The following is an 18040-nucleotide window of genomic DNA, read 5'->3' as shown; positions in this document are numbered from 1 at the left end:
TGTTGAGAGACCCACTCTTTTTGGAAGGCAGCACAGTGAGGGTGGGAAGAGACAGGACTGAGCTCCCTGGATTGTGACCCGTGGCTCTGCCTCTGGTCCATGAGCCTCTTCTTACCAAACCTCGGTTTTCCTTTCTGTAAAATGGGAATACTAATGTCTTCCTTATAGGTTGTCATGAGTATTCAGTGAAATAATAAACATGTCTTGTACCTACCACAGGTTACAGATGTGGACGTTTCTTCCCTTCCCGTGCTGGGCTTTCTGGAGCAGGGGAACAAGAGGTAAAAGCTCTGTTCTCTTTCTCTCCCAGTGTCAGTGGAAGCTGATGGAGAATCGAGCTCTGGATCCAGGGACTCGGGACTCCTATGGTGCCACCAGCCACCTCCCCAACAAGGGGGCCCTGGCGAAGGCCAAGAACAACTTCAAAGACCTGATGTCCAAGCTGACGGAGGGCCAGTATGTGCTGTGCCGGTGGACAGACGGACTGTATTACCTCGGGAAGATCAAGAGGGTAAACCTTTCCTCTCGGGCCCCTGCCCATCCTCCAGCCTGGCACTCAGACCGGTGATGAGGGGATTGCTGGGGAATTCCCTCTGGTCCCTCACACACAACCGCTGGCAGTGAGAGAAGCCAGAGCCTGGTTTTGCAGGTGCCGTTCTTAGAGCCAACGTCATCCAACCAGCTCTTTAGAAAAGTGCTCTGAGGGCCTGCAAAACAATGAAATCAGGTTGGAGAGGATCACAGATGACCACCCGGCCTGTTCTGTCCTCAACATTCCCACCAAGTTGGCATCCCCAGTCCCTGGCTGGATGACTCCAGTGACAAGGAGTGCAGCACCTGCAGGAACAGCCACCCCGCTTACCCCTCTAGCCTCGCCCTGCTTTCTGGAGCCCAAGGAGTCAAAAATGGGGGAGGGAGACCATGTTCCAGTTAGGCTTTCCCCAGCCCTTCCTCACATTGGCCCCTCTCTGTTCCCCAGGTCAGCAGTTCTAAGCAGAGCTGCCTTGTGACCTTCGAAGATAATTCCAAATACTGGGTCCTGTGGAAGGACATACAGCATGGTGAGTTTGCCTAAAATCCTGGGTCCCCTACCCTCCCCAGGCCCTCTCGCCTCCACTGCCTTCACTTTTTCCTTCTCTTACTCCTGGCATCTGCCCTTGTCCGTGGCCCCCAGGCTCCCCTGAGATGATGATCAGGTGACCAGTTGTGTGTTTACTCGGCAAGGCACTTAGGACATCTGTCAGCCCCTTGAGTGCTTAGACCTTGTGACGGAGACAGGGCAGGTGGGCATGTGGCTCAGAGAGGTGCTAGGAGGGTGGGACCGGGGTCTCAGGCCTGTGTTTGCTTCCTTGCTATGTGGCATCTGCTGCGCAAAGCTCTGGATGTCTAGCTAGGAAAGGGGAGGGGCCCAGGTACTCAGAATTGTCACCTCTAATTGCCAAGAAGCCTGCCAAGTAGAGGCTGCAGAACCCAGCCAGTTAATAGTGCTTTCAAATTGCCCCTTTCTCCAAGAACTTGTGGCCAGTGTAGACTGATTCTTCTCCAAGCCCCTAAATTTATCATATAAAGACCCAAAGCAATGAGGATCTCCTCTCCTGGTTACCGTCTTATAGAAAGCATAGGAGCCAGATGGAGAAGACTGTTCACCTCAGCAGACCTTGTGTAGAAGCCCACCGTGCACCAGCCTCCATGGAGGTGCTATAGTGCTGTGCTGGGGGCCGGCTTGTCTCCCAGCCAGATGACTGCTCCGCCCAGGCAGAATGATGGCCCCCTGGCGTCTCCCAAGAAGAGAGCAAAAGGTTGGGCACCACCGTAGTTATTGATCCATTGCTTCATTAAGCCAGGGAGAACTTACGGAGACCCACTCTGGGCACCAGCTTCCTGGGGACAGATTCAGGAGTAAGAGACAAGGTTCTTTCCTGGCCACATATTTCACCAACATGTCTTGGAACACTTGTTACATGTCGCTCTCTATATGAAGTCCTGAGGACACAGGGATAAAGGGATACCATTTCTGCCCTTATAAAACATTTAGCCTGCTGGGGAAACATTAATAAGACAAATGTGTTTAATGTATCCATACAAACTTTTCACACATAGAAACATATTTATTCTTCAACCAAAAAAATGCAAAGAAAAAAAAAAAAGAGATGGAGAGGGAACCTGTAGATTAAAAGCAATTTTAAAAACATCAACCAGTCACCATGTGTGGACTTTATATGGATCTTGACTTAAAAGAGCAGACTTAAAATTCTCATGACATTTTTATTTAGGGGACAGTTGGAAATGTGAACACTCACTGAATTTGTAGATGTTATTAAGCACCTATGTTAATTTTTAGGTACAATAAAGGTGCTGTAGTTATTTTTTTAAAAGAGAGTCCCAGTCTTTAAGAGATGCATACTGAAATCTTTATGGAAAAATGGTTGGGTATCTGGGACTTGATTCAAAGTAATTACAGGAAGGAGAAGTGGGTGGGAATATAGTTGAAACAAGATTGGCCATGTGTTCATAATTGTCGATGAGAACATGGGGTTTCATTTTAACATCCTATTATTGTCCCATAATATAATTTTTTAAAATTATTTAACATAACTGTTTAACAAAACAAATTAAATCAGGCAGGGGAGGCAGTACTATGTGGTTAAAAGCACAGAGGATTTGATGTCACACAGCCATGGGTTTGAATCCCATATCTCCTACTTAATAGCTAAGCAAGGTACCTAACCTCTGAGAGCCTCAATTTCCCCATCTTTAGAATGGGCTAACGGTAGGTTGGGGAGATGCAATGAGGTAGCACAGGGGGCCCAGTGCCAAGCCCAGCACGCAGGAGCGGCTCAGCACCTGGACCGATTGTAAAACTCTCCTAATTCCCGTGAGCTGGACCTGACCCTACAGGGCCTCTCTTTCAGCCGGCGTTCCAGGAGAGGAGCCCAAGTGCAACATCTGCCTGGGGAAGACATCAGGGCCGCTGAATGAGATCCTCATCTGTGGGAAGTGTGGCCTGGGTGAGTGGAGGGAGCAGGGCACTGAGAAGGCCCTGACCTGTGAGTCCCCCCACACTGGCCACTAGGGCACTGCTTCTGACTGCTGGGGCCTCGGCTGGCTTCCTGTTTCTCTTGGAGCTCTAGGATAAAAAGGGGCCAGTCTCTGTGAGTCAGGGCCAGGGAGGTGACCTTGGGGAAAGCTGGGAAAGTACAATGGGGGCATGCAGCTTGGGGCCCCCCTAGGTAGAGAGGTTGGGTGGGAAAGATGGGACACAGACACCGAAGCCAGACCTTGCTGCCTCCCCCCACTGGCCAATGCTGTCATTTAGTCCCCAGCCAGGACACCGATTTGGCCGCCTTGGTGGGCCTCACCAGCCAGTCCCCTGGCAGCTGGCAGGCAGAACTCCTAGGATTTCCCGCAGCCTTCCCAGCCCTGCCACCTTTGGGCCGCCTGGCCTTGGGCCACTGCTTCCTATGGGCACTCACTACCCGCTCCTCTGCCGTAGGTTACCACCAGCAGTGCCACATCCCCATAGCAGGCAGTGCCGACCGGCCCCTGCTCACACCCTGGTTCTGCCGACGCTGCATCTTCGCGCTGGCTGTGCGGGTGAGCCCTCCGTCCCTCCCAGTCCCTGCTCCTCCTGCCTCCTCCAGTCGGCAGCCCAGAGAACCCCTGTGCTCAGGCCTGACTCCCCGTCACAGAGCCTGAGCTCCAAGCAGAAGGGCCACACCTGGGCTTTGGAAACAGAGGGCGCCTCTGCCACTTACCAGCTGTCTGTCCTTGGCCAGGTGCCATTGCTTCCTGAGCCTATTTCCGCATCTGTAAATGGACACGGATTTGGTGTCAGAAGTAGGAGGACCCCAATAAATGGTGCTTTACTATTAAAAGAGAAAACCCATGTAATGTCCACACTCAATACATATTGATAATTGTCGCCTTTATGTGTTTATTACTATTACTACTATTATTAATATGAATGGAGATCTTTCTGGGATAGAGGGGATGGTTTGGAATTGGTGAGAAAAAGCTTTGTGTCTCTGACTACATTGGAATATCTGCGGGTACCCCCAGGCCCTGGGCAGCATTTCCCTTTATAGCCGTGTGCCCGCGCGTGTGGCCCAGCTGGGACCCGGCAGTTGACTCAGGTCCTCGTCTCCCCCCAGAAAGGCGGCGCGCTCAAGAAGGGCGCCATCGCCAGGACGCTGCAGGCCGTGAAGATGGTGCTGTCCTACCAGCCCGAGGAGCTCGAGTGGGACTCGCCCCACCGCACCAATCAGCAGCAATGCTACTGCTACTGCGGCGGGCCCGGAGAGTAAGGCCGCGGGGCCGGGGCCCCCAGGGAGGCGGGGCAGGGCCGGGAGAATCAGGCCGCAGGGCCGGCCCGACGGAAGCCAGACGGGAGAGTCAGGCCTTGGGGACCGGGACCGGGCCTCGGGAGGGGGGGGGGGGGCCGCGCCTGGAGTGTCAGCCACGGGGGCGGGGCCTCGGGGACCGGCTTGGAGTGTCAGCCGCTGGGGCGGGGCCTCGGGACCTGGAGTGTCAGGCACAGGGACTGGGCCTCGCGGGGCGGGCCTGGAATGTCAGCCGTGGGGCGGGGCCTGAGGGGGCGGGCCTGGAGTGTCAGCCGTGGGGCGGGGCCTGGGGGGACAGGCCTGGAGTGCCAGCTACGGGGGCGGGGCCCGGGGGGGCGGGCCTGGAATGTCAGCCACAGGGACTGGGCCTCGGGGCCGGCCTGAAGTGTCAGCCGCCGGGGTGGGGTCTCGAAGGGTAGACCCGGAGAGTCGGGGCGGGCCTGGCGGGCCGGAGTAGGGCCCCAGGGAGGCGGAGCAGGTTAGGGAGCATCCGGTGGCAGGGGGAGGGTGAAAAGGGGGAGGGCCCGGAGAGTCGCCCGGGGAACAGGATCCGAGGAGGCGGGGTCTCAAGGGGAGGTCCCCGAAGGTAAGGCTTACGGGGTGGGGCCCGAAGGAGCGGGACCTGACGGGGCGTGGGGGGGTGAACCGAAGATTAAGGCCCTAGGGCCGGGCTCCTGGTAGTGTCTGTCACTCTAGAGCTCTGAGGGTAGAGGGCAGAGGTGTGTCCTCGGGGCACCGTGGGAAGGGAAGAAGTATTGGGTGGTTAAGAGCTTAGGGCCCCGACACTCGGTCCAGATCCTCCCAGGACGTCCACACCCTGGCTCTGCCCCTTACCAGCTGGCAACCCGTGAGCCTCAGTTCTCTCAATCGTTTCTCGGTCTTGTGGTGGTTGTGAGCAGGGCGTGAATTATATAATTCACATAAAGGTTCACACAGTACCCGGCACTTGGTAAGCACTTTAAAAATGTGATGGTGGTCGGGCTACTAATGCATGGAAGTCAAGATAATCTTTCATTGTCAAAGCAATGTAACAGGCTATTGGTGAAATGTTAAAATCCTTTTCCTTGGAGAAGTGCAAACAGGGGCTGGGGGTCATATATTGGGGATGCTGTGGAGGGGATCCTTGCCCTGGATGGGGCAAGAGTCTTTGATCCTTCCGTGCCAACTGGGCCTCCATGTAGCCATGGACAGTTGAGCCTGCTCCCTTGGACTGACAGCACCAGGCATTGTGGAAGGAAACACTGATGAAAGAGGTAGGGTCTCTGCCCTCAGGAAATGCAGGCTTCGAGACCCTCTGAAGTCCTGAATCTCAGCCCCAAGCTCTGTGGATAACCAAGGGTCCGGAGGCAGGAGTTATAGCCCAGCTGAGTAACTTGGGTAATCACTTGACCTACCTCATCCCTCACATGGGCTTAATTACCTCAGCTCCATCAACTTCCCAGAGTGTTGGGAGGCCTAAGAGATAACAGATGGAGAAATGCTTTCAGAAACCTTTGCAGCATCCAGGTGGTGCTTCTCAACACTTACTGGGCAGAGTTGCACAGGGTGATTATTAAAAATGCATCCCAGAGGCTTTCCCAAAGATCGAATGGGTCTGGAGTGGACCAAGGAATCTGCATTTTAACCTGTACCTCACCTGTCAAGGAGTGAACAAAGCATTGATAGTTATCAAGGGAAAACTTTTTACTCTTGATTCGTATTCAGTGAGTAGTTTGCTCGATGGCCATGGTAAGGTAGATTTAGTACCAGGTGGGAAGCACCAGATGTCCTGCCCCCACGTAGCTTTCAGGAGCCATTATTCTCCCATGAAGTCTCCTGGGCAAACCTTGCCCTGTCATTGGTGTTTGGGAGGCAACGTGTCCAGAGATGGGGGCTCCAGTGTGGCATGGCAGGGGAAGCGATGGCTTTGAAGTTAGGAAGACTGGAACTCAAAGCACCATCCTCCGCTTGCTTTCTGAGTGACCTTGAGCAAGGCATTTAACCTCTGACTCATCTGTAATATGGGGACAGTGGCCCATCTTTTGCCAAATAGTGAGATCAGAAGCGATAGTACGTGCCTGGCTCCCAGGTCCTCCCCTGGCACAGCCTAGGTGTTCAGCAACTGTGAGTTCTCTTCCTGTTCTACTGGTGGAGGGCAAGTCTATAGTGGGAAAGGTTGCTGAGGCTCACGCTTGCCTGGGAGTGTGGTCCCAGCTGACCCTGGCTCCTCTGTCTCTCAAGATGGTACCTGCGGATGCTGCAATGTTACCGGTGCAGGCAGTGGTTCCACGAAGCCTGCACCCAGTGCCTCAATGAGCCCATGATGTTTGGAGACCGGTAGGTGCTAATTTGGTCCAGTTGAGCCTTGGGGATGTGATGAGGGGCCAGGGATGGGAGCAGCAACTCTTTCAGATGGCCTGCCAGGCCCCAGACAAGGAGGGGTCTGTGGTAATGTATACCTGTCTATGGGAGGCACTTCAGGGAAGGGGAGCCCCTGGCTATGCCAGGCAATAAAGAAACATGCTGGGCCGCATTCCCTAGTTGCCTTGATTAGTGGGGTACCTTAGACAAATCCTTGCCTCCCCTAAGCCCCAGTCTCTTAAGTGTCTGGGGAAGGAGGGGAAACACACTCCTCACCCCACCCCTGCCCAGGGTTGCTAGAAGCCACTGGGGAACTGGATGTCTTGATCCAGCTTCTAACCCATGGAGCTAATGGAGGCATTATGTATGTCAAACCAGATATTGTATGTCTTTTGGTTGGTGTCCCAAGTCATCTGTGATTGTGTGTGTGTGTGAGTCTGTCTCAGAGGGGAAGAGGGTGACCACCGTAGCCTGTCTAGCTCAGCTCACTCCCTATGAACTTAGCTATACTTCAGAGCAGTATTTGGGAAGAGCGTTGAGGTAGGGTTTAGAAGGGATGGAGGAATATTTCTTTATCCTAGCCCTGCCATGTCCTTACCCCCTAGAGGCCACCAGCCCCAGGAGTGAGAATGCTGACTAAGGGAAGGCAGGTCGGCAGGGAGGGGTTGGACCGGGGTGGGGTGTTAGAGCACCTCCTACCACAGGCCCCCTCTCCACCCACCCACAGGTTCTACCTGTTCTTCTGCTCCGTGTGTAACCAGGGCCCTGAGTACATTGAGAGGCTGCCCCTGCGATGGTGAGAGAGTGGGGCTTGGCCCCAACCCCCCCTTCCCCTCCCAGCTCTTGCCCTCCCACTCCCCTCCTCCCTCCTGGAACAATTGCATTTCCAGCTGCCTCCTAGCCTGACCCAGGAGGCTCAAGCCCCAGCTGGGCAGGCTTCTGCCTCACCTTGCCCCACCTCCTTGCCTCCTTGCCCCCTTGCCCAGGGTGGATGTGGTTCACCTGGCCCTCTATAACCTGGGGGTGCAGAGCAAGAAGAAGTACTTTGACTTTGAGGAGATCCTGGCCTTTGTCAACCACCACTGGGAGCTCCTGCAGCTTGGCAAGGTATGCAGGGCCATGGGATGTCAGAGTGGCAGGAGTCAGAGAGGTGTGCTCAGGGTTAGGATCTAGGTTTCTGAGCTCTCATCCTAGAGCTGCTGCATCCCTGAGTCCAGGCCTCTGAGCCTGTGCCCTCTTAGGGCCTTCCTGAGCCCAGATTTCAGCAGTGGGCAATTGGGGACTCACCGACTCAGCTGTGGGGAGCTGGGGCCCTGGATCACATCTGGCTGGAGGAGGGCTCTCTGCTGAGCATTTGACCCACTCCAGATTTCCTGGCTAGGATGGAGAGTGGGGCAGGTGTACCCCTGCTGAGCCTGTTCTGAACAGTGGGTCACCACATGGAGTGAAGTAACACACCAAGACTTTCAGAGTGTCAGAGCTGGAGAGTGACTTGCCTGTGCTCAGCAGAGCTCTGGGGCTGAGCCAGAGCTGGAGCCAGGCTTCCCGAACCACCCCCTCCGCGCGGCCCTGCCCCAGTCCTAAGGACACCCTTAGAATCTGCCCCACCACCTACAGAGCGATGCACTTTCTCCACTGACTGCCCCAGACCCCTCTTTGATAAGACAGGGATTTTTGTTTCTGTTTTTGTTTTGTTTGTTTGTTTTGTTTGTTTTGAGACAGAGTCTCACTCTGTCGCCCTGGGTAGAGTGCAGTGGTGTCATTGTAGCTCACTGCAACCTCTAACTCCTGGGCCCAAGCGAGCCTCCTGCCTCAGCTTCCCAAGTAGCTGGGACTACAGGCGCCCACCACCACGCCTGGCTAATTTTCAAAATTTTTTGTAGACACGGAGTCTCGCTCTTGCTCAGGCTGGTCTCGAACTCCTGACCTCAAGCAATCCTGCCGCCTTGGCCTCCCAGAGTGTTAGGATTACAGGCATCGGCCACTGAGCCTGGCCTAGGGATTTATTTTTTTAAAGTAATCTTTATGCTTTGCAAAAAGTTTTATATATAATAATGTACAGTGTTTGATAATGTACAGTGTTTGACATGTACAGTGTTTGATAATTTATAAAAGATATACATATTATGAAGCCTTAAAAGATAGGTAGAGTTGGTATTTTTTAAAATACTTTTTTTTTCTGATTTGTTAAAAAAAAAATCATACATGTTCCTGGTAGAAAATTTTTAAAGTCTGAGGAAGTGTACTCTTTAAAAAATCTACATCACACCACCCAGAAATAACTAGAAATAACACTAGAAAGAACATAAAGGAAATAGGTACATTTCCTTTGATTCTTTTCTATGCCTATGTCTTCATTTTACATGCTTTAGATGAAACAGCATATACAATTTTCAATCATCTTTTTTTAGTTTACATTATAGCATACTTTTCCATATTATAGAATATTCATAAATATTTTTAATGGCTGCACTGGTTTCTACCATAGTTTACTTGTTGCTTCCTGTTGGGCATATGCTTCCTTTGCCATTTGTCCACCATTAGAAACAATGCCACAGGGAACATTTTTGTATGTGAAGTTTGTTCAGGTTTCATATTATATCTGCAGATACAGATTCCATGATGCAATCCATGGAGTGCGTAACTGGGTCAAGGGTATGGACATTGTTAAAGCTCTTTGATACACTGAGGTCAGGAGTTATTCTCCCATTTACAGATGGGGAAATGAGCTCAGAGAGGTGAAAAGACTTGTCTGAGATCATGGAGTGAGTCAGTGGTCCTCTCCTGGAGGACTCAGAAGCGTCAGGAGATGGAAAGGAGGGAGGGACAGGGGCTGGGGCTTCCTCCACGCCTCATGCCTGGGTCTGACTGTCCTGCTGGCCTGTTCCCCCTCAGCTCACCAGCACCCCTGTGACAGATCGAGGACCACATCTCCTCAACGCTCTCAACAGCTACAAAAGCCGGTGCGTGCGGGGAGGGGAGGGAAGGCTGAGGCCCCCCCCACAGGTGGGATGTCAATCTAAAAGTTCTTCCTACCTCTTAGACTTTGCACAAACTGTGCTCCCTGCTTGGGTCCCCCTCTCCTCCTTGTTGACTCTATAAACCCTTCCCATCCTTCAAGATCCAGGGAGCCCCACTGCCTTTGTGGAGCCTCCCTGACCACCCCTGCAGCCAGGCACATTTGGCTCTGGGGCTCAGCTCCACAGGGGGGTGCACCCCTGCTCTCTGAGGGCCCCTCCTGCTCTGGCCATCTAGGGTTCTGGACCAGGCCCTGAGGGATCAATGCATCGTTTCTCAGGTGGGCTGCAGCCTCCTGACCTGTCCCCCAGTGCATGTCCTCCTATCTGGGGTTCTCGGCACACACAGCCGACAGCGACCCTCACCACCATCACAGCGGGGTACCAGGCTCCTTAATCTGGCATTCAAGGCCTTTTAGGATCAAGCCTGGCCCATGTCTTCTGCCACTGTCCCTTTGCTTTATTTATTCTGGGTGCCAGCCACACTGAGCCCTTGCCCACTCGATGCTTTTGCTCGTACTTTTCCCTTTGCCCAGGTGACTCTTTTATTCACTTGTTCCATCAACAAGCATTGAATTGCTGCTCTGTGTCAGGCCCTGTCTAGGTGCTGAGGCTGCAGTAGGGAATGAGAAAAGGTCCCTGCTTCCATGAAACCTTTCCAGACACATCTAGGCAAAACTGCTCACCCTCCCTTCCACATGCTCAAGGTTTGGGGCCCAGACTCTTCAGTACATGGAGGCCTTCAGCCCTCCCAGTGGACTGTCCCCTGAGGGCAGTGCTGTTTCTGAGTCACCTCTGCAGTGTGCAAGGGAGGAGGAAAATGCCTAGAGGTGCTTTGGGTCTTCTGGGGAGAGGCGAGAACAGAATGAGGTAGAAGCTAGTATCAGTTCTGCTGTGAGCTGGAGGAGGCCTTCCTGTAGGAGGTGGCCTTGGAGTTGGTTGAGGCAGAGAAGGAAAGGGACCAGAGCAGCAAGACCCACATTAATGCACGAGGGACGAGGGTGGGGGTGGGGGCCCACGAGCTACGTCCTCAGCTACCTTCTGCGACCCCTCATCCCAGCGTCTCCAGAGGCCACTCTGGACTTTAGCTCTGGATCCAGGGAGGCAGGGGGCTTGTTTCACGCTTGCTCCACTCCCTAGGAGGATGCGCTGACAGACTCCAGAGCTGTCTCCTCCCGCCGCCCACCCTCAGGTTCCTCTGTGGCAAGGAGATCAAGAAGAAGAAATGCATCTTCCGCCTGCGCATCCGCGTCCCCCCCAACCCGCCAGGGAAGCTGCTGCCCGACAAGGGACTGATGCCGAGCGAGAGCGGTGCCTCCTCCGAGCTGCGTAAGAGAGGAAAGAGCAAGCCTGGGTCAGTGCTCGGGGCCCGGGGGCTAGGGCTGTGGCCCAACTTGCTGTTTTCTCTGCTCCCAGCTCCCCAGAGAGTCTGTGGCATCCAAGGGAGGGAGGACCTGGGTCCAGCTAGCGCAGCGACAGGCACCCCGAGCGCTAGTTAGTGGCTGAGCAGGACCTGGTCCGAGACCCCCAATTCCTTCCACCGCAGCCGCTTGTTGCCTCAGGGAGGGAGACCCAGATCGTGGGACCCAGCCTTGCTGGATGAGGACTTGGGCACGGAGGCGAAGGGGAAGACGGCGTGTGTGAGGGGTCCCTAGCCCTCCTAGCCGAGCGAGCCCCTCATCCTGGCGTTAGGGGGCAGGGCGTCTGGATGCACGTGCGCGGGGAGGCACCTTTTCTTTTTCTGCACACTGTGCCCCCACGACCCCCTGCTCCCCAGGCCTCCCTGGGAAGGTGCTGCTGTTGTCCGGAGCCCTGTCCTGCCACTGCTGAGGCACCACCCTCTGGGCCCTCAGGCTCTGACTGGGCCACCCTCTCCCTTTTCTGTCTCCACAGTTTGTTGCCTCACGAATTCCAGCAGCAGAAAAGGCGAGTTTATAGAAGAAAAAGGTCAAAGTTTTTGCTGGAAGATGCTATTCCCAGTGTTAGTTCCTTGTTTTCTTACTTTCCATTCTCACACGCAGGGTCAGCACATATCAGGGATTCCTGTGCGGAAAACTCTGACCCCCAGGCCCAGGTCCCTTAAGGGAGAAGCCAGTTCCTATGACAGCTAAACAAGGGAAAGCCTGGCACTCCAAGACCTCTCCTTTATCTCCCCAAGTTCTCCCAAGAACCCAAAGAGGGGGGTGGCAAGAGCAGGCAAAATTCTTTCCTTCACTGTCCAGATGGGGAAACTGAGGGCAGGGTGGAGCAGTGACGGTCCTGAGTCACCAAGGCTCCAGAACACATTCTTTCCTTCTTCAGTAATACTGCGTCCAGACTGGAGCCCTCCCTGCAGGCAGAAATGCTAAACACCACCTCATCTCCCAGCACGCTACAGTCTGCAAGGCACTTTTACAATTATTTAATTTTACGCTGCTTCCTGACACCTCTAAGAGTGAAGCAGGACAGGGGTCATTGTCCTCATTTTGCAGTTGAGGTGACTGAGGCCCAGAGAGGTGAAAGTCGTATAGTTGACTAGAGGCAAAGCCAGGACTAGGACTGGGGAGACTTGGCTCCCTGATGAGGACTGGGAATAACAAGGAAGTGACAGGCCTTACCCTAGGGAGGGTCCAGCCCTGGACAGCAGGCAGCCTGTGTGGCCCTCAGCTGGGTGCTCCTGGGAGGCGGACTTGGTCCGCACTAGCTGACCACTCCCCTCTCCTTCCTGTGTCCACAGAGTGACTTCACCTCTGCCTGGAGCACCAACCACCACCTCGCCAGCATATTTGACTTCACGCTGGATGAAATCCAGAGTTTAAAAAGGTATCAGTGAGGGACCTAGTGGACAGGTTGCTCTGGACTGGCATGGAACCACCTGGGGAAGCTACCTCCATTCCCCAGCAGTGCAGGAAGGCTCTGGAAGGGGCAGAGCAGAAAGCCTTCTGAGGGGATGGGAGCACCCGAGGGTCATTCTGAAACCCCCAGTTAGAAGGGTCCTTTTGGCACGAGTCTGCCTGAAGGGTCCTTTTACACTAGAGCCCCAGAGCAGCGATCAAGGCCTGCCTTGCCCCACCCTGCCTTACACTTTCTGCCCAATTTGCTGTGGTCACCCCACACTCACTGTGCTGCCTGATGCCTCCTCACCTTTGCTCATGCTGTTCCCTCTGCCTGGAATACGCTTTGCCCCACCTTACCCCATCTAAAAACTCAAGACAACCCTGGCTCATCCAGGAAGCCTTTGCTAGCCCCCCAAGTCCCTTCCAAGGGGAGGAACAGCATCTTCCATCATTTTATTTCCGATATTACTAAAGGTCATTCATTGCTTTCCTGAGGGCTTGGAGGAAGGAGCAAGGGCTTTAGTCATACAGAGCTGAGCTCCAGAACCAGTTTATCAGTGCTAGCTGTGTGGCTTTAGCTCAATTCCTTAACCTCTCTGAACCTCTTCATCTGTTTTCCTCAAATAAGCTATGCAAATGAAAGTACTTTTAACCTGCGAAGTGTCACACCAGTGCCCCAGATCCTGCTCCTTAGTTATTGTCACCAGTGCTTGTATCAGCGCCAGGGGAGGGTGGTCAGGGAAGGCTTTGGAAGCTGGATGGGTAGGAAATGGACAGGCAGGTGTGGCAGAAAGGCGGCTGATAGCTCCCACGGGCCCCCGAGGACCAGTTTGGCAGGACCTTGCTGGCTGGGCCAGCGGCAGCTCACCCTCTCCCCCTTCTCAGTGCCAGCTCAGGCCAGACCTTCTTCTCAGATGTGGACTCCACAGACGCCGCCAGCACCTCTGGCTCCGCCTCCACCAGCCTCTCCTATGACTCTAGGTGAGCTCCCTGGAGGTCTGGCCTTCAGATTTTACAAGTACCTTCATTCCTCCCAGCCCTTCCACCTCCCACTTCCGTGACATGTGGCTCATTCTGGATATCCGAGTCTCGGCAGGGGGACCTGGCCTTCTGTGTCTGCGTGAATCTGGCTCTGGGACCCTGTGGTTCTGAGTCACTGGGGCTTAGACGGCAGCTAAGTATAAGCATTCAGTTGCTGTGCTTCTGTCCCTATGGGGTGCTCTTCACCTGCTGCAGAAGGTTGTATGACACCTCTCGCTGGGCAATTCCAGTTCTGGGATTGTCTGACCAGAGGTTCTTTCATTCCGGGGTTCTTGGCTTCTGCATGCTGTGCTTTTGCATGTCTGTACCTCTCAGACTGCAGGGTCTCCTGACCTTGGCTCTGGGCTGCCTGAATCAGGTATCTGTTTTCTGGGGACTCTAAGGGAGAGAGCCATTTATTTGGAAGCCAGATGGAAGGAAGATGGAAGATACCATTGTGCAGGGTATAGGGTCTGGGAGAGGGGACAGAAATCCCTGGGGGGGCCTGGCCAAGGGTACAGCAGTTTGGCAATAGCCGGTCCTCACACAACATGGATGGGGAGAGCGGTGCTGCAAAGCATGAGGATTTCTTCTGAACTCTGAGGCTCCTCGAATTATATTTTAGGATACATGAGGCGCTTACAAAGGTAGAATTAAAAGTATAATGCTGGGTACATTTTCTTGGTACTTCTTGAAAACATGTACTCCAGGTCATCAGTCACATACGCTCGGCTCTTTGAATTATTTTGCAGAGTCTGAGTTTTTCCCGTTAACAGAGCAATGGGCTATACTGTATAGCCTAGGCATGTAATAGGCTGTACCATCTAGGTTTGTGTAAGAACATGCTATGATGTTCACACAACAACAAAATTGCCTTTTCTCAGAACATATCCCCATGTTAACAGGAAAAAACCCAAACTCTGTAAAATAACTGAGGGAGGTTTAATCTTTGCTGAGTGTGTGTGACTGACAACCTGGAGTACGTGTTCTCAAGAGGTTCTGAGAAAATGTGCCGTGGTAGCTGGGCTGCAGTTTGGTTTTGTGCATTCATGGAGACAGGAATTACACGGAAGATCATGGGTCAGTATGTGGAAGGTGGCATTGGTTTGGCCTAAAGGGGTGGGACACCTTGAAGCAGGGGGCCTATAGGTTATAGGTGGGTTTAAAAAAAAAAAATCATAATTCCTATAGAGTTTGGGTTTTTTACCATTAACACAGGGATATGTTCTGAGAAAAGGCTCCACTAGTGCTTCAGGTCTTGGTTGCTGTCCCCGGGCATCTGTGAATGTGCACCTTGTCTCAGGTGTCCATTTCTGTAACGCCTCTGCCCGTGTATGTGTGTGTGATGTCCGTCAGTCTCTCTGTCCAGGCTGTGGGGTACAGGGTCCTTCCATCCACAACCCGCACGCCTATCTCCGTGTGACTCATCTGGCTCCACGTGAGCTCCAGTGAGGGGCAAGGCCGCGTAAGCAGGGCCTCTACACTGCATGGCTTTGGAAGGCTCAGGGAAGGTGGTCCTGTGCTTGTGCGGTGCTGGGGTCCTAGCTGTAAAGAGCACGTGGCTCAGAGTTGGACATACCTAGGTTTGAATCCTGGCTCAGCGTCTCCCCAGCTGGTTACTTCTCTGGAGCCTCAGTTTCCCTCCTCACAGGGATCCAGTGAGATAACCCATGGCCAGGCTTGGCACAGTGCCCGGGACCTATGAGAGTGCTTAGGGAGAGGAATTTATGATCACTCGTCTCATTCCATCACTGTCCCCTCCCCCTCCCGACACAGACGGACAGTGGGCAGCCGCAAGAGGAAGCTGGCAGCCAAAGCATACATGCCACTGCGGGCAAAGCGGCGGGCGGCTGAGCTGGGTGGACACTGCCCCTCGGACAGCAGCGCAGAGGGGGCTTCAGGCCCCGAGCGGCCAGAAGAAGGCATTGACAGCCACACGTTTGAGAGCATTAGTGAAGATGACTCATCCTTGTCCCACCTCAAGTCATCTATCACCAACTACTTCGGTGCAGCTGGGCGGCTGGCCTGTGGGGAGAAGTACCAGGTGCTGGCGAGGAGGGTCACGCCTGAGGGCAAGGTTCAGTACCTGGTGGAGTGGGAAGGGACCACCCCTTACTGACTAGCCCTGGGGGGAGGCCAGGAGCCCTGAAAACCAAAGGAGGGACAGCAGAAGCCATAGGCTCGTTTTCTCCGGGCTGGGGTGGGAGAGGGAAGCAGGACAGAGCTCCAAGTGCATGGCCAAGGCCCTGCCTGCCTGCCTGCCTCTCAGGCCAAGGCCAAGGCCTGTGTCTCTGCTGTGCCAGTTCTGCTCTAGGGCCTCCTCAGGCTCGTCACCCCTTCGCCCATGTCTCTAAGGTTCCACTGGCTATTTTCCAGTGTCTCCACACTCCACACCCCCCACTCTTTACATGTTCCTCTGAATTTGTGTCTCCCTGGCTCTGTGACCCTTTCTCCTGAGGCCCGAATCTTTGTCACCAGCCCTGTCCCTTAACCTCTCTCATCCCTTTTGGGTGTGTTTATACATCCTATGTGTGCACACTGTCCCTCTAGTGGTTATCTTTACATCTGACTCGTGGGGCAGCCAGTCCTTCCAGGGACTACGTTATGAGGACAGGAACCTTTGAGAGACAATGGGAGGAGGAGGATAAGAGGCTGTCTCTTGGAGCTTTTCCCTCCCACTTTCCTGCCCTCGGAGAGAGGTGGTGGGGGCGGAGAGAGGTGGTGGGGGCGGGAGAAGGGCCCCAGGAACACCTACGAGAGGGGAGAGACTCCGAGACTCTCGGATGTGAGGAGCGAAGAGCTGGGTCTGCCTCCGAAGGCTGGGGCACCAGGGCCCAGGTATTCGGGCTGAGTGAAGGCTGTGGGAGTCAGCTGTGGAGGTCCCAGAAGTTCTTGGTTCCCTGGCCACACCCCTCCGTTGCCACAGACCCGGGCCTAGCCTTGCTGGAGTGGAGGCAGGAGGGAGGGCAGCCATGTCGTGCTGCACCCAGACTGTTGCCGGTGCCTCCCGCCCCCAGACCCACCACACACGCGGCCAGACAACACACACCCACTCACACGGAAGTTTCCACACGTGCCTCCACACCACCACACGTGCACACGCAGCACACATTCCCTGTGGGGCCAGCCTGGCTCCCACCCTTGGCCTTCCCTTGGCCCTCTGCAGGGCCCTCGTGCTGCAACTCAGTGTGCGAGGTCGGCTCCTGCCCCCTTCTTCAGCCCCACAGGGAAGCACAGGGGACTCAGACCCTCTTCCATATCCCCTGCCCTGCCCAGAAGTTCACGATCACTTTTTGGGACAGGCTGCAATTTTTAAAGGGCCTATATCACTCAGTTCCCTCAAAGGGAAACCTTTGTCAGTGGGGGTAGTGTTCCCTCATCTGGAGGGAAACCAAAATTGGGAGGGGGAAGGGGACCCCTCATTTTTGCTGCTTCCAGAGATGTTAGAAACTGACTCACTTGATTGGAAAATGAAAAGAAGTGCCTTGACTTGAGGGGTGGGCACCAGATGGGGACCAGCCTTGCCAACTGCTGCTGTGGCCTCCAGCGTGGCTGGATTCTGCGGGCCGCCAGCGGGAAGGCGAAGGTGGGTGGAAAAGTGAGAGGTGGGGGGACAGCAGGCCTGAGAAGCTGGGTTTTCCATTACTAGGCCTGAGTCCCCTTCTCACCTGTGACCATTCACGGGGTCCCTAAGGTAGTTGAGATGCCCCCTGCCTTAAACCTCTGCTGCCATCGTGCCTTTCAAAGGAACCTCGCCCTCTGTGCACAGCCCACCTGCCTCCCTCTGCTCCCCTGGCAAGGCCCAGGCAGGGACAGGCTGGCTTGGGCCCAGTTCTCCCCCTTCTCAGCTCCACAGCTGCTGCCACTGGGGCCTCCAACCGGGGCCAGGTGGAAGGGGAGCTGAGAAGCCAGCCCCCAGCCCAGCAGGGGTGTGGGGCCTGGGATGCAATCTGTGGCTTCCTGCCTGGCTTCAGAGCACACAGCAGCCTCCCAGGCCTGCTTTCCAGACTTCTGAGAAAGCCCAGGATGAGCACGGCCTGTTACAGCACAGCTGCACCTTCCCTACTCAGGCTCCAGAGGGCTCTGGGCTTCAAGAGGGGAAAGGAGGGAGGGTGGTATCCTCCCTACCTGGGGAAGCAGGAGGCCTAACAGGGTGGCCCCGACTCCCCACCCCGGCATTTCATTCATACCAGATCATAGCTGCATTACTGCCAACTGACCCCGTAACCCTCTGCACCTTCTAAAAGATTCATGGTTTTGAATTGCTGCTTTTAATAACATTTGTTACATTAAAGTTATAATTAATGTGTCTGATTTACAATTTAAAAGCTCCCTTTAAAAAAATCACCTATCTTCCCCAGAGTGAATTACCAGAAGGAATTGGCTCTGGCTTCTGCTCTGGGTTTCCTGGAGGTTGAGGAAGAAGAATGGTGAGACCCATCCTCTGGCCACCTTGCTACTCTTACCACTGCCTAGAACATTCTCTCAGCAATATTCTCACTCTTAC

At 54.3% G+C, this 18040-nt stretch overlaps 1 protein-coding gene across 2 annotated transcripts; it reads left to right on the top strand.

The window, feature by feature from the left end:
* Window positions 1–316: 316 nt before the first annotated feature.
* PHF19 (PHD finger protein 19) lies at window positions 317–16264 on the top strand. Of its 2 annotated transcripts, XM_069474604.1 has the most exons (14): window positions 317–511; window positions 980–1061; window positions 2913–3008; window positions 3494–3594; window positions 4152–4300; window positions 6561–6656; window positions 7408–7476; window positions 7667–7787; window positions 9576–9643; window positions 10890–11051; window positions 11591–11678; window positions 12414–12499; window positions 13399–13494; window positions 15310–16264. In XM_069474604.1, exons 1-14 carry the CDS (start codon window positions 326–328, stop codon window positions 15650–15652), a joined length of 1743 nt encoding a protein of 580 aa, XP_069330705.1. In that variant the 5' UTR covers window positions 317–325; the 3' UTR covers window positions 15653–16264. The 2 variants fall into 2 exon arrangements, with proteins under 2 accessions (XP_069330705.1, XP_069330704.1); XM_069474603.1 differs by lacking the exons at window positions 980–1061; window positions 2913–3008 and having other exon boundaries at window positions 326–377; window positions 3527–3594.
* The last annotated feature ends 1776 nt before the right edge of the window (window positions 16265–18040 follow it).

Source organism: Eulemur rufifrons, chromosome 7 (genome assembly GCF_041146395.1).
Source record: "Eulemur rufifrons isolate Redbay chromosome 7, OSU_ERuf_1, whole genome shotgun sequence".
NCBI lineage: Eukaryota > Metazoa > Chordata > Mammalia > Primates > Lemuridae > Eulemur > Eulemur rufifrons.
This window is presented reverse-complemented; position numbering and strand designations above follow the sequence as displayed.

What these genes read in the sequence shown, in the direction of transcription:
- PHF19 (XM_069474604.1), top strand. Translation starts at nt 326, where the DNA reads ATGGAGAATCGAGCTCTGGATCCAGGGACTCGGGACTCCTATGGTGCC. An exon ending in CTGTGGGAAGTGTGGCCTGG is followed by an intron (nt 3,009 to 3,493) that starts GTGAGTGGAGGG and finishes CCTCTGCCGTAG; the next exon opens with GTTACCACCAGCAGTGCCAC. An exon ending in CTCAACAGCTACAAAAGCCG is followed by an intron (nt 9,644 to 10,889) that starts GTGCGTGCGGGG and finishes GCCCACCCTCAG; the next exon opens with GTTCCTCTGTGGCAAGGAGA.